The following is a 14,864-nucleotide window of genomic DNA, read 5'->3' as shown; positions in this document are numbered from 1 at the left end:
AGAGAGGGTAAAAAACAAAGGCGGTGTTGCCCATTGGAAATCTATTATTTGAAAAGAAATAAATAAATAGAGTGGAGAGAACACTGGGCATGATTTTCAGGCTCATGTGAATCCCTCTGCCCTCATAAAAATGGCATCTTATTATATTTTTATTATGAGCATTTATTTAACCGATGATGGAAATTAATGAGATTAACAGCAAACCTGTGCAATGACAGGGAGAAGATGTAAACACCACACAAAAGAGCCCTGCCAGGTTTTTAGTAGCACTAACCACTGAGCCTCTTTGCTGATGAAAAGTGGCACTACACAAGATCCTGATAATTGTTTTCTACTAAGTAACTATTCTGAAAAGAGGTAAAAGAAAAATTTAGACCCCGTATAATATAGTTATAATACTACCCTTATGGGTTGCCATAGTGGATCATCTGGCTCCATCTAATCCTGTCCCTTACATCCTCCTCTGTCACCCTTTGCATGTCCTCCCTCACTACATTCACTTGTCACTCACTACATCACTTGTCCAGCATATCTGCCCCTCCTCTGCACATGTCCAAACCATCTCAACCTTGTCCCTTTAACTTTGTCTAGAGTCTCCCAATGAAATATGAACATTTTCAACTCTGCAACCTTCAGCTCTGCCTCCTGTCTTTTTGTCAGGACCAACATCTCCTAACCATACATCATAGCAGATCTCACTAACATATTCTAAACCTGCCGTTTTACTCTTGCTGCTATCCTTCTGAGTGAAAGATAATAAGGAACTAAATCTTTAAAATAAATGGTGTGGAGTAAAAAGTTCAGTATTTCATAGCTAAATATTTTTGGAGTAATGGTAAAAAAAAAAACAAACAAACAAAAATAAACAAAAAAAACCCGTGAATAACATGAGCTATGTAAAAAGTGACAAAATAATGTATTTTATACACTGCCAATGTTTAATATAAATAAAAGCGTAGAGAAAGTAAAGTGGAGAGGGTAAACAATGCTGATTTGTGTCTAGGGTTTCTTATCCTTGTTTTTCCTATTTTTTTCTTGAACGCAGCATTTTATAGAAACACAAAAGCGGAAATATCTGTAAACAGGAGTCATTTTTGTAAGGTTTCTTCGCTTCAATTCAGAGGAGGAAGGAGAAAAGTATTTGCCCCGCCCTTTCCGGGTACAGCAGCCAATGGCAGCGTAGCTTCCTACTGTACTTCCTTAGGTACTAAAGCATGGCGGTCAAAAACAATGTGTGGAAGTCACAGTAACCACAGCATAGCAATCCGTTGCATTATATTAATTTTCAAGATTAACAACAGCAATGCTCGTTGGATAGGACGTTAGCTCTCTGATGCAGGTAGCTGTTAACATCGGTACGGAGGATAAACAATTTTCTCCAGAAAAGTCTGAGCAAACTTAAAACTGGTGGGTAAGTCAGAAGAAAACAGACCGTTTCTTTGTTGCTTTTGTGGAAAAATGTTCATTTCTTGATATCTTAAAACTTAAAGTTGTAGTTTTTCGCTGGCCTCTAAATAAGCCGTTGTGAAGAAAGCTAGTGAGTTAGCATCAAATACAGCTGCAAAGAATAGCTCTGCACTAACAAGACTGTAATAACACTGGTATATCCCATGTGTAGATGTCCAAAGTTTTATCAATTGCACATTGCCAACTCTAGTATAAAGTGACCAATTATATTATGAAAGCTTTTTAAGCGGTCTTGCTCTAATACACATCACTGAACTATTGGCAAGCACACCTGTTTAAATGCAGTACTGTGCAAATATTTCAGCCTCTACTAAGTATTGAATACTTTTATTTTGTCCGTTACCTTCTCAGGAAGTTAATACCCAGACACAAGTAAAGTCCTAAAGTGAGTGTTTTTGTCTTTAAAACAGCAGTAATGCTTCTATTTTCTCATACCCAACGTTTTTAAGCTACTGGGTAGGTTGTTCCAAACATTTCTATAGTGGATTCAAGCTGCCTGATTTGATCTTGTGTCTGTATGCAAGCCGAGATTGACTGCTTTTTTTTCTTTCTTTCAAAAAGGACTCTGGCAATATACAGTGCTTAACAAATTTATTAGGGTTTATGCCACAGCCACCCTAAATGATATTTATTTTCTGATTAAGATGTCAAATTACAGTTATTACTACTTCTGTTTACTTCCTAACCAGAAGAAAATAGCTCAGCTCAACTTTGGGTATACAAAGTGAATTCAGCTTGTTATTTGACTAATAAATAACAAATGTACTTTTTAGTTTAAACAAGTTTTTGATAATTTCTAACATTTTTTTTCTCTCTTTTTTTTTTTTTTACAACATAATTAATTAAGCACTGCATGTTTGGAGTAATTATCATGTTGCACAATAAATTTGGGAGCCATCAGATACCTTTCTGTATGTGGATGAGAATCCAAAGTATCTAAGATTTTTGCATGATATGGTTTGGTGTAGCGTTGTGCAGGCAAAATACTAACCCCAAGTTGCTCTCCGGTGCATCCATCAGCGTATGAATGCTTGTGAAGTTTAGATAGAAAGCACTTACAGGGAAAGACCATAGAAAAAGTGTTTGTGTGAATGGGTGAATGAGGCAAGTTGTGTAAAGCATTTTGAGTGCTCAGATAGAGTAGTAGTGCTATGTAAGAACCAGTTCATTTACCATTTTGATAGACAATTTTTAGTGCAGTAGCACTGTGGTGTAATTGGAATTTGTTGTCATGCATATCTTTAAATAAGTTTTCATGAAACAGTGACACTAATGGTGCCTGTTTTTGATTGCTTTGTCTTATATAATAATACGTACCTTTTAAAAAGGAAGAAAAATACATTTATGTATTTGTTACTAATTTTCTTCTTGCAGATGAGCCGGTTAAAGTATCCTGACTGAGTCTAACTGCTGTGCTGATTATGGATGACTTAGAAAGAGAGCTGGAGCCTCACATTGACTTAGAGAATGACTCTGACTCCTCAGAGGACAACTCTTCAAAAGGAGAGAAGAAATCAAAGTTCCCTCTGGTTAAACCCATTTATGGAGGTGGGTTGTACAGAATTTCCATAAATAAATTTTTCTGTTAGACAGCAGAGGACATATTAGATGCAAGACTTATTGCTCACTGATCAATGTATGGTACACTGTTTGCCGGCTTCTACATAGTCCTGGATTTTACATTATAGAAAAGTTTAGTCAGCGGTAATTAAGAAATAATTTCTTCACTTTAATGTGAAATACAAATATTTTATTTCTTTATTAAAACAAATTTAAAAGGTATCAAAAATGTTTCTATCAGCCTCACAAATCCAATGTTGTCTGAGGTTTGGAACTCATACCTTTCATCTTCAGATCAGACTCAACAGAATGGGTTTCGCCGGACCACCAGCATGTGTCGGGAGCGCATCAGAGAAGCCATGCTGCACCACAGATGGGAGGAGGCAGCAGAATATATGGTGTACTACCCCCAAATTTTAGAAGACAGAAATCTTTTCACAGCGCAGCCATCTAAGGAGGTAGATTTTATTAGAATTAATAAAGACTTGTTTAAACACTCAGCTTTAAACACTGCATTCATTTTCATCCTTGACCTTAATGCTCTCTTTGAAATTTCAGTTTATTTGGAGAACTGCCACTGAGATCTTTCACCATCATCCCAACTCAACAATGGAAGATTACAACACCATCTATGAGCGAATGAAGCATTCGGGATTTAGACATTACCTAATGGTACTTCAACTAATAAAAGTGGCCGCAGTGTAGTTTTCATGTGAATCTGCATTTTTTTTTTTCTTATGAGGTGTTGTCATTTTGTGTTTCTAGATTTCTCTGGAACATTCCTTCCACCTCCTGCTCCACCAGCAGATTGAAGATGCAAAGCGGCATCTTGCTAGCGCTGAGAGTTGGAGGCACGGGAAAGAGACAGCAGCTCAGATTCAGAATATTAAACTGATCCAGGCGTACAGGGGCCTGCTGGATTATATCATCTGGTGTGACAAAAAGTCCACACGCTCCAGCAGCGGTAAGGCAACGTGCAGCATAACAGCCCAGAACATGCATTATTTAGGTTTCTCAGTAAGATGCGTGTAGGAGGCTCGTGTGAAGTCACACTGCCACCTACAGGTCAGACATGGGAACTGCGTGTTTGACAGAGCAGTTTAAATTCATTATGTTGGGGAAAAATGTGTTTGTGTGTGAAAACCTGTCTGTCTGGGCTCACATCTTTGATGTTTGGTGCTCTCTTTTTCAGATTATTATGAATCTGATTCCAATCAAACCATGCAAAACTACTTCAGGCAAGCGTCAGTGAATCTTGAGGAGATTTTGAAAAATCCAGGCGTCTGGGATTGTTTCATACTGAGATATGTTGAGGTAAACACTCATTCCTTCCTTCGTTTCCTTCATCCGTCCATTTTTTTTCTGCTTATCCAATTCAGGATCACAGGGGCGCTGAAGCCTATCATGATGTATTTATGACTGTGTTTTTGTTCCCTCTCTTGTGAAGCACTTTGTGACATCTGTCTGTGAAAAGTGCTATATAAATAACCTTTTACTTTCTTACTGAAGAAGCTTTTCGGATGAGAGGTGAAACATCTTCAAGCAACTTAAAGAAGTCCAGATGCTTTTCTTTCCCTGCTCCTTAGACTACGATGACCTGGATGACTTAGAACCTCCACAGACATACTTACTTACTAATCACACTGTGAAATACGAGAGCTTATGGATGCTACCAGCATCCATGTTTGACCAGCTTTGCATTTTCCTACAAAATAAGCTGTAAGGCATTCTCTGGTGGACGTTAGGTGGACTCTGACATGCTAACATAACATCCATAACAAGATGGATCAAGGACATTGTGGGGAAATCTGGAGCTACAGTTGAAAAACAAAGCAGACAGTTTTGACTTTTTCTCCTTGGCTCTGGACCAGAGCTTTGATATCAGTGACATAGCCCAGTTAGTTCTCTTTACATGGGATAAAAAAGAGTTTAAGATTACGGAGGAGCTAGCAGCAGCGCACTCAGTGAAACCAGGGCGAGATTTGTTCACTGACGTAACCACATGGTTGGATAGACAATCAATAGGTCTCCAAACCTGAGAGGAAAAATGTTGGTATTCTGAAGTGGATACAAGATAAAGTGTTTGAAATACACCTGTGAGTGGAGTTGGTACTTTAGCCTCTTTCTGTTTGTCACATGTTGCCCTGTTTATAGGTTTGTTGTTGTTTAGTGTAAGGAAAATATTAGCATTGATTACATGACCGTTGTTTTATTTTTTTGGCAGATGCTCGAGTTTTATGAGCATCATAAGGAGGCTCTGCAAGTCCTGAATGACTATGCGTATGACAGCAATTTCCCACCCAATCCCAATGCGCATGTCTACCTCTACCAGTATTTAAAGCGACAAGGTGCTTCGGAGAAGAGACTGATGAAAGTGTTGAAGGTAAAGCTGCATATGAAACTCACTGTAACTAATTACTATTTCAATCAGTGCTTTAAAGATGTCTCAAAAAATGGAATTTAAATTGGAATCTAGGTGTTCAAATGGTATTAATGATTAATATTTTATAGTTTGTGTATTTGTGTATTGAGGGAAAACTGGAGTGATCCCTGTTAAACTTCACACTGAATAAGGTTTTAAATTGGCTGTTACTAGATTTAAAGCTATGTGGACAAAAATGAAAAGACACACTGTATCCAGTTCAGTTTCAAAAGCTTAAAATGTCCTTTTGTTTTGCTGTAGGTCCTCCATGCATTGGTCCCCAGCCATGAGTTGATGCTGGAGTATAGCTCTCTCCTGCTTCAGTCGGGTAAAAGGGAATTAAATATGGATTTAAATGTCTATCGTTGGCCAAATAAAGTTCAGTCTTGCTGCAAAATCGATGATAGTAAATGTATAGAAAAGTTATTTACAGCTAGCTGTTCTGTTTTGACAGTACTAAATAGGTAATGTTAATTCCTTTGTTTGATTTTCTCCAAGGTTAGAGCCGTGTCTCTAAATCATTCTTTCTCTCTTGTAATAAAAAAATATATGATTTTTGCTCTTTAAGAGAAACAAAGTGACACCCAGAAAGCTTTGGGAGTTGTCCTGGAAATGCTGGACTTCAATTGCTGGGGGAGCAACCTGGAAGTGTGGATCCGTTTAAAGGCAGTGATCCAAAAGCTTCAAAATCAGTATGTGCATTTTTTTTTTAAGTTATATTTTTAATTCAGCTTGAAACAGATCATACTTTATTATTGTTTCTTACTGTTGTGTAATGTTAACAGAGTAGACTGGGAGAACATTGTCTGTGAAAAGATGGCTGAAAGAAAAGACTGGTGGCTTGCGCTGCACTTGACGAGCTTCCATGCCACGAAAGACTCAAAGGAGAACCCCGAGCTTTTTGAAGTGAAAGCTTCGCTGACAAAAATCCTTTTCCCAGGTTGGTTTGTGTTCATTTTAGTGGAATTAATTCTGAAAATGATGTCTTGACATAGATCTCATGACTAATTAGTCATTTTTCTAATTTAATCACAGTTTTTAAAGGAAAAATGAAAAAAGCAATCTTGCTCAGTTTTCTAAAATGTTAATATTTTCTGCTTTTGTTAGTTACTGCGATAGTGGCTTAAATAGTTTACAGTTTTGGATTGCCAGGTAGTTGTGTGAATAATTACTGGCAAATGTTGAGTATAATAGCAACAAAAAACGACAAAATGTTTTGGTGCAAAATGAGATTATCAAGCATGCCGACACTGTCACTATAATCTGCTATAAATGTTGCAATAGGACAAAGTCAGTGTACTATCACTCTGCTATCCCCCCCACATTCTGCTCAATAAAATGTTTTATATTATGTAAAACAGCAGCAACTTTGTCATGTTTTACTGCAAATGTCTCCCATTGCTGCTAAAAGCTCACAGTAAAAGCTGTACATTTACTCTCTGTCTTCTTGTATTTTGTGTATTTTCTTTTCACAGACCGACCACTGAAGTACAGCGTGAATGGCTCACAGGTGAAGGGCAAAGCTGAGACAAAGAAAAGAAAAGGAAGAAGATATTAAAGCTCCATTTTGTTAAATGTTAACTAAAGGTCCTCCAGCAGACTGTGACGTTCCCAAAATCGTGAGCAAATTGTGCCTAGATTTACTTTCTCCACTGTGTGGAGCTCTTGTTCTGCATTTTTGCACTGGGTATCTGGAGGGTATGATCACCTAATTTTGAAAAGTGTACCTCTGACTGTTAGTGTTCATGTCCGATTTATGGTTTCTATGAACATTGTTTTATTCTGACCTCAGCAAACCTTTGAGTGTTAAATTCATAAGCGTTAGTAGTGTATGTATTATGCACAGAGCTCAGAGGAGTTTCTCTCTGACAGCTTTGTTGACGTGTCAGAAGACCCATCATCACAAACCTTTGAGCAGCGTGTTGTGAGGACGTTTAAGGAAGACAGACTCGCTGGCAGGTGGTTGCTGCTACACTCTTCCGTTTTTTTAGTCGTTTAATGCAAAAGTGTGTTGAGTTTGCTTATAATTGACTTGTGTTTATATTTACACCCATACAACGAATTCATCCACGTCAACCTTTTCATATCAAAAGGCTCCACTTAAACTCCTAGTGCTTCATTTTTTCTATTCTCTGTCTATAAAGATAAATACTTCTGTTCCTATGAATCTAGTATCAGGGCATGTTTCTGGCCTTCAAATCCTGGCGTTGCTCTTGACTCCTTTGCACTGAACCATGAAATAAACTCTTGCATTCAGCAGCATGCCAATTTAATAAGTGAAAGTGTTTGTAATGATTCTGTTTCGGCTTGCCACAGCGTTGGCCATGCAGCAGCTCAGTCAGCCGTACTGTATATGTGTGTTGCTTTGCAGTCATTACATAAACCAGAGCCCAAAGCACTTGCCTAACCACAGGAGCAGCTGCAGAACGGATCTGGGAATACGTAAGACATGTTGTTCGAAAATTCAAAACTCGGGCAGTAGCAAGGAGAATCAAGTCAGTAAACGTTCACTTCTTTGGTCTCTGTCCTGTTTGTGACCTCTTTAAAGCTTTCCCCCCCCCCCCCCCCCCCCCCCCCCAGTGTTTTTCAAATTTTTTTTAATCTACGCAGATGTTCACAGCTGAAGCAGTCATTTTTCTGCCTTGGAGACGCTCTGTAGGGACTTTGGTTGAAGGTTAAAAGGGCAGTTTTCGTTTTTTTTTGTCCAGGGATCGAATTGTTCACCAACAAATCATTTTTCTCATCTGTTCTCATGCACCTGGTGTCTTCTGACTTTAATTTCTCCTTAAATCTTAGCAGCTGGAGCAGTCCCAACTTAGGGATCATCTAGAGTAACAAACAGAAAGCATCCTTATGACCAATTCATAAGCAGCTGCGAGAGTCTGAGGCGACTGTTCAAAACACTGTTATTAAAACCTGCAGCTTTGCTCCCTGCACTGTTTCTGTGTGCTTTGCCAAGACAGGAAGCTCAGTACAGATAAAACCATCATCAAAATATTGTCATTTTATTGTGACGTGTTACACACCAGCATATAAACTGTGGATGATTATTTTATGGATGAAGTATCCAAGAGGAAATTCCTGTTTAAGGCTAAATCAACCACTTAAATCCCACACCCGGAGCTTAATAAGGATGCACTGGCCCAGTACTGATATACAAAATAATAATTTGGCTGATCCAATGCAATTTATTTTATTTTCTTATAGTAATGTATCCCTCTCCCCCCTGGGAAAAAGTCAATGTTTATTATAATAATAACTGAATTTAAAACTCTCCATGCCCTATTCTTTTTTTTTTAACATTTACCCAAAACAATTTATATAACCACAACATTTCCACCACCTTCAGTAAATGGCATATTTACTGATATTTACTTATTTTACAGTAACTTAAACACAAGCGTCTGAAGCATTTTTACAAGGGAAAATATTCAATTACAATTTCAAAGTTTTTTTTAACACGTTCTCACATTTTATTCTACAAGCGTGTACATTTTGCAACATTTTTACCATAAATAAAGCTGATATCGATGTTCAGATGCTATACCCATAAATCTGTAGTTCTTGCAAAACATCACATATTTCCAAGAATGCAGTCCTAATTATCCAGTGTGATGAATATGCAGGGTGATGAGGTCAAGGCGCCAAGTAGCTCTAGACTGAGATTTCTAATACAGTGAAGTGGTTGTACCAGGTGGCTGATTTCTGTCTTTACTTGTAATCAGGCCTGAAAACAAACACACTGATTATTATTCTTTGAAACGCTGGAGGGGAGTTCATGCTCTTTTCCAACTTATTTTCCCAGTCATTTCAACAAAATTAGAATGATTCAAGCAACAGTAGATACATTAATGTTAAACAGTCTGAAATATCACAGAATTATGCTCGCTGATCACTAGATATTTGGACGTTTTGTGGTATAACTCCGTTCAGCTTTAAAAACAAATTACTTCACAATTTTATTGAACAGTATTTGTTTCTAGCTCTGTAAAGATTTGAATTTAGCCTAATTTCAAGCAATTCACCTTCATCCACTGAGCAATGTTCTGTTGATTGGAGGCCTAACAGACATCTAAATGGTACAGACACTCAGCTGTGTTCAAAATGCAACTTAAACATTAATTATTTTTTTGTGGGGAATTTCAAAATTATAATTAATAGGGAAGTAATGCAACTGGATTAGCAACGATGTGACATGTGAGTACTTAGAAGCCTCTCAGCAGTGCTCTGACTGACCTGCAGAGGTTCCAAGGAAGCTTTGTTAACAATGAATTACAGTAACCCCAATGTGATGAAATAAAAGCATGAAAAACAATTTCTAGATCAGAGCATGGCAACGGCAATATTCCTTAAATGATAAAAAATAAGAGCAAACCAGAGGTTTTAATGTGAGTATCCTAAGTGAAAACTGAGTTAAAAGTTACCTGTAGGTTCCTGATAGAAGATATAGCAAAAGTGGCAAAGGAACCTGGAGTTTCCAATACCAAATCTGTGAGAGACACAAACAAGGATATCTATTATTTTCTTAAGTTGTAAAATAATGTTATCCATCAAACTTTTAAAAGTGTCTAAGCACCTTTGCAAGATCCGAAGCTCAGAAATATCCATCCACTGTCTTCCACATATTCTCAGGGTTGTGGGGGAGCTGGTGCCTATCCCAGCTATCATAGGGTGGCTGCTTAGAAATATCTTAAAACTAAACGGAATGTGTTGAAACTGAATGTCACCTGCTTAGCAGTGCATAGCAGTTCTTAAAAATGTCCAAAATGTCCTGAAGAGGGAGCAGATATAAACAGCAGAAAAAGTAGAGGCCCTAGAACAGAACCGGATGAGGACTTGAACTTACAAGCAGCAATAGAAAAGTAACAAAGTTTTTTATGGGTAAGATTTTCCAATACTGGTGTTAATGTAGACTTCAGCGTTATTTAAGCCAAATAACATCATGTAAACCAGTGTTAATTTCGTTGACTAATAATTTTTGTCATATTTTTCATCAATTGCTTTTTCTTTTCTTTTTTTCAGTGAAAGCAAGAGGATAACTAAATCAAAATGAACGCATGAGTACAAAAACTATGATGAAAGGTACTGACACTTTCGTCAACTAATAAAAATTAAATGAAAACATTCTGGAGAGACGATCCAATCAGAACCAATTAGGTTGTGTAGAAAGGCGGCACAAGCTCGGAAGTCCTCCAGTCAGAAGCAGTCTGTCTGCGGTAAGGTTAGACACGCACAGTTTGATCTGGGTGGGAGGGTTCTGCTAACACGCTTGCTCCCTGTTTCTCATGAAAAATACAACCAAATGTCAGTGCTTGGGAAGAAGGCAAGAGCAGACACATGGACACATTTCACATTTGATATCAAGGAAAATGAAACGCTTTCTAAATCATGGAGCAACTCACACTGGTAAAACCACGGCAAACTTTAACACTTTATATTTTATTCAACTGAATCAACTTTAGATTTAGTCTACTATGATCTTATGATATTTAGTCGATTGAAACTAAAAGAAAACTAAATGATGTTCTAGTCAAAAGACTACGACTGCAACTAAATCAAAAAAATTTACAATCAAAGTTAGCGCTGATGTAAACACAATCATTCAGTACACGTTGGCTTAGTGGCTGTTGATGTAAATGAAATCACATTTGAAGAATAATGGTAGGAGGAGGAAGTAAGTATAGAGCTACTGGCCGCTGAGCAGCTCCACCAGTTCTACCAGCTCCACCAGTTCTCAGCCTACATGAAGCAATGATGTATGTTCATCTGGGAGTGCACTCCAAGGCTGCTGCGACAAATGGTACTGTAAAGTCTATCAGGTAAAATAAAATTAAAAAAAATCCTGTCTCCATAGGTTCTTCTGATGACTCTAACAGACCCATTAAAACCTCGTTTAGCCCTGAGAGAAATTTAATGACGTCTTTGGCCTAACCCCACTGTGAACTGACAAGCATAATAACTGTTTGCGTAATTAATCATCCACGCAGGTTGCAGGCTGAATCTATTTGCTTCTGGGACAAATACACACAAACGGCGCTCAGAGAGATGTTTTAATTTTGTGCTTGACATCTAAAGGCCTTGGATGGTTCTTTGCTGTGTGTGGCTGACATTGAGTTTTCCCATCTCGTACAGCCTCGCTCCCTGCTCTACAAAAGCTACACACACAATTGCACAGACGCACACACTGCATTGGGTGACTCAGAGTCTCGCTTGGTTGGTCTTCAGGGCTCTGAGGATTTGTAACTTAAAATCCAGACTTGCACAGTGACAGTGTAACATCTCAGTAACCCTGCAAAACATTTCAAGTATGGAAAGGGCTTGGAAGTGGAGCAAAAGAGGGAGATGGAGGGAGAAAGCTCGATAATTCGGCCATGCAATTTGGACTTAACATACTGATGTGTTCACCAGTGCTGCGTGCTACAAGCAGGAAGGAGATAAAACGAAGTAAACGCTGTGGTTCAAAATACGACAGAAGATCAAACTAAGAAATTAAAGGGGAATACAAATCAGCTCATGAATAAAAAGATTTAAAGATTATGTTTGTGCGTTTTACGCCTTTATTTAAGGGTGACAGCGAAGGAAGAGAAAATGGAAAGTAAAAGAATGACCTCGGGGACTACAGATCCTCAAATGGCCTGTAAAGCACCATGGTTAAATACTCAACTTTGCACCAGAAATGTTCAGAATTGTTCAGAAACAAAACAGAGGATATAAACTAAAATCTACAGTAAAAATAACTCATTAAATATACTTTTAAAGCAGTCCCATAGTCTATAATTAAAACCTAAACACTGACCCACCTCTATAGGGTACATGAGCAATTTGAGCATGAACAACCTACTTACCTACTTTAAACCACATGATAAATCTGGTAACAGTCATACATGCATATTACACTTATAAAGAAATGGGGCAACAGTTACGAAAGTACAGAAATATCTGTTTGAGACTGCGTAGTATACAAAAGAGGAGCAACACTTCGTCAGGGTACAGAAAAGGATTAATGAACTCACCACATACTCGGACAGTTAGGATCACTGACTGTGAGCACAGAATATCTCCCAACACATTTACATTTGTTTTGCAATTTTCAAGTGAGCTCATGCTCTAAAGCTAGCATCACAAGTTGATGAATGCCCTTCTTTTAGTTCCAAAGTAACACATGATAGGTAATTCCCAAAGACTGACTTGCACTCATCCATTCCAAAATCAGTCATGCTACCACGATCGCTGTTGATACAGTAAAGCTATTCTTAAGTGAATAATTCATATGATCATGGTCGTTACTGCAAAAACTGAATGGCTTACTGTTACAACTAGAAGTAAAATGATGTCACACGAATTCAGCTGAGGAGGCACAGTGACCTTTCTGTAATGTCGATGCTGGTGGTACAAAACATAGTTTTATTTCTGTAGCTTTTTTCCACATTAATGTTTCAGTTTATGATTATTAGACGTGTGTGCTGAGTGACTCTTGCAGAAAGAGGTGGATACAGTCCTAGCTGTTTGTGAGGCTTTGCCACAGATAATTTGATTGTACGACCTGTTGTTTGGTTAATTGTACTGACACCCCCATTCACAAAGTCTGTGCTCCAATTTTGGTTAGTGATGCTTAGCACTAATTAACAGGTGTCTGTGTGATGCACCTGTAGGGTCTTTGGATGCACCTTAGTAAGACCTCGGTCACACAGGTCTAGAGACTGGTCTACAACTTGCTGGTACCCTGCAGTCACTTGCAAAAAGTTGTATTCTCTAACCTGTTGAAAAGCTGTGCCATACAGCTGAGGGAACTTTTACTTTGCATCTAACGATTTTCATTTCCGGTTTGCGTTGCACTTTTCTAAGCTTCACCATCGCTTCACTACCGCCGTTTTTGGAAACAAGTTGGCCTCATGCATGCAAACTACTGGTGACCGTGGGATCCTGCTATTGGCCAAAGCAATCGCAATGAGGATACCAGCGCTGTGTAGTGGTGTATAGATTCTTGTGACCAATTTCACATGAGCAACCACCAGCAACTGGTTGCACAATACTTTTATCTTTATCTCAGCAGCCTTTGTACCCATGCATGCAATCTATGCTACTCTCCCATATGGAAAAGATATATATAAATCTTATAAAGTTTGTATCTGTCTTGTGTGAAACTTGTATGAAAAGCATATAAGAGTGAAAACAGATATAAGATCCCTTGAAAAATTATATAATGAAACGTGTATGTTTTGGATACTTACTAAAACAATGTATGAAAGTAATGAGAAAGTGGCCACTTTCATGAGTAATCACATATAAGTTTTTACTATTTCTTTTCCATATGGGCTGCTACAGAGTCAGTGCTGTGCTGACTTTAAATCCTCTCATGATGAACTGCTCTGTAGCAGAATAGCCGGTGTATTCCAGACTTAAGATGGCCCATTTGAACAGCATGATAACAAGAGTGTTTCGACACACTCGCCATACATTCAGATATTTAGACAAAAATTGCTTGAGGGGAGGCAAGTCTTGTGGAACTTGTGGAGAGAAAAAGGGCAAAAAAAAAAAAGATTCCCAAAATATCCTCCCTGTTCTGTCTGTGAAGTTGAAAGTGACAACTGCAATACCTTTGTTCTCTGAGTGCAGCTGCAAAAATAGCTTTCAATAATGTATTAGGAGAATAAAAACTGTGAGCTGATTTCTGGGGAGAAGGCGCTCAGCTCTGTGTATGTGCCAAGACCAAGAGCTTTCTCTGCTGTGCACAGACTGTGAGAAAAGATCAGGCTGGTGAACACAAACTGATCCTCTTGACTTCTAAGATTGCTCTACTTATCCAGCTGGGAATAAAATCTCGGCCTTGGAATAAACAGCTTATTCCTATACATATATTAATGTCTGATCTCAGCGAACAATTGCTCAAATGGGATAAATTGAGCTTATTTCTGAAATTTTGTGTGTGTGTAGAGTTATGTGGACAACTGCTGTTTTCCCATCTGAGCAGAACAGCAATGTAATGACTCCAAAATGCAAAGTGCCTTGACCAGCAGAGCATTCACCTGAGGCTATGAAGGTTTAATTTCTTGTGTGCCTCAGTGTGATAAGTGGTAGTCCAAATGTTGTGACTTTCCTTCAAGCTCTGCAGAGGCTGGCCAACTGGAGCACAAACGGGTGGGGGAAAAAAACTCCTGAGTGATCAGAAATGTGAAAAAGAGAGCACAACTGAATTCCAGGCGGGCATCAATTATTAAGCCATGGAAGACAGCTGTGACAATATATCTTTATTGCATCTAGAAAGAAGGGAATATTTTAACAAACCACACACAACTACGAATCTACTATAAATCTAAACCAGTGTGTCAAACCTGTTTTAGTTTATGGGCCATATACAACTCAATTTGATCTCAAGTAAAATGAACTAGAAAACCTATTACACGATGACCTACAA

General features: G+C 38.2%; 1 protein-coding gene across 2 annotated transcripts; it reads left to right on the top strand.

Moving 5' to 3' along the window:
• Nucleotides 1-1,213: 1,213 nt before the first annotated feature.
• taf1a (TATA box binding protein (TBP)-associated factor, RNA polymerase I, A) lies at nt 1,214-7,616 on the top strand. Of its 2 annotated transcripts, none has more exons than XM_085246757.1 (11): nt 1,214-1,407; nt 2,842-3,015; nt 3,322-3,485; nt 3,586-3,699; nt 3,793-3,991; nt 4,220-4,341; nt 5,252-5,410; nt 5,711-5,777; nt 6,018-6,141; nt 6,235-6,389; nt 6,925-7,616. In XM_085246757.1, exons 2-11 carry the CDS (start codon nt 2,889-2,891, stop codon nt 7,005-7,007), a joined length of 1,314 nt encoding a protein of 437 aa, XP_085102883.1. In that variant the 5' UTR covers nt 1,214-1,407; nt 2,842-2,888; the 3' UTR covers nt 7,008-7,616. The 2 variants fall into 2 exon arrangements, with proteins under 2 accessions (XP_085102883.1, XP_085102882.1); XM_085246756.1 differs by having other exon boundaries at nt 1,214-1,411.
• The last annotated feature ends 7,248 nt before the right edge of the window (nt 7,617-14,864 follow it).

The sequence above is a fragment of the Mchenga conophoros genome, linkage group LG15 (assembly GCF_057382185.1).
Source record: "Mchenga conophoros isolate Kocher_MC1m ecotype Shallow Benthic linkage group LG15, M_conophoros_male_GT1.1, whole genome shotgun sequence".
Lineage (NCBI taxonomy): Eukaryota > Metazoa > Chordata > Actinopteri > Cichliformes > Cichlidae > Mchenga > Mchenga conophoros.
The sequence above is the reverse complement of the archived record's forward strand: the minus strand, read 5'-3'. Positions and strand labels throughout refer to the sequence as shown.

Bases quoted from the DNA above. Each gene is read 5' to 3' on its own strand.
- taf1a (XM_085246757.1), top strand. From the start codon at position 2,889: ATGGATGACTTAGAAAGAGAGCTGGAGCCTCACATTGACTTAGAGAAT. The intron at 3,700-3,792 runs GTACTTCAACTA...TTGTGTTTCTAG, and splicing joins GATTTAGACATTACCTAATG to ATTTCTCTGGAACATTCCTT. The intron at 6,142-6,234 runs GTATGTGCATTT...TAATGTTAACAG, and splicing joins ATCCAAAAGCTTCAAAATCA to AGTAGACTGGGAGAACATTG.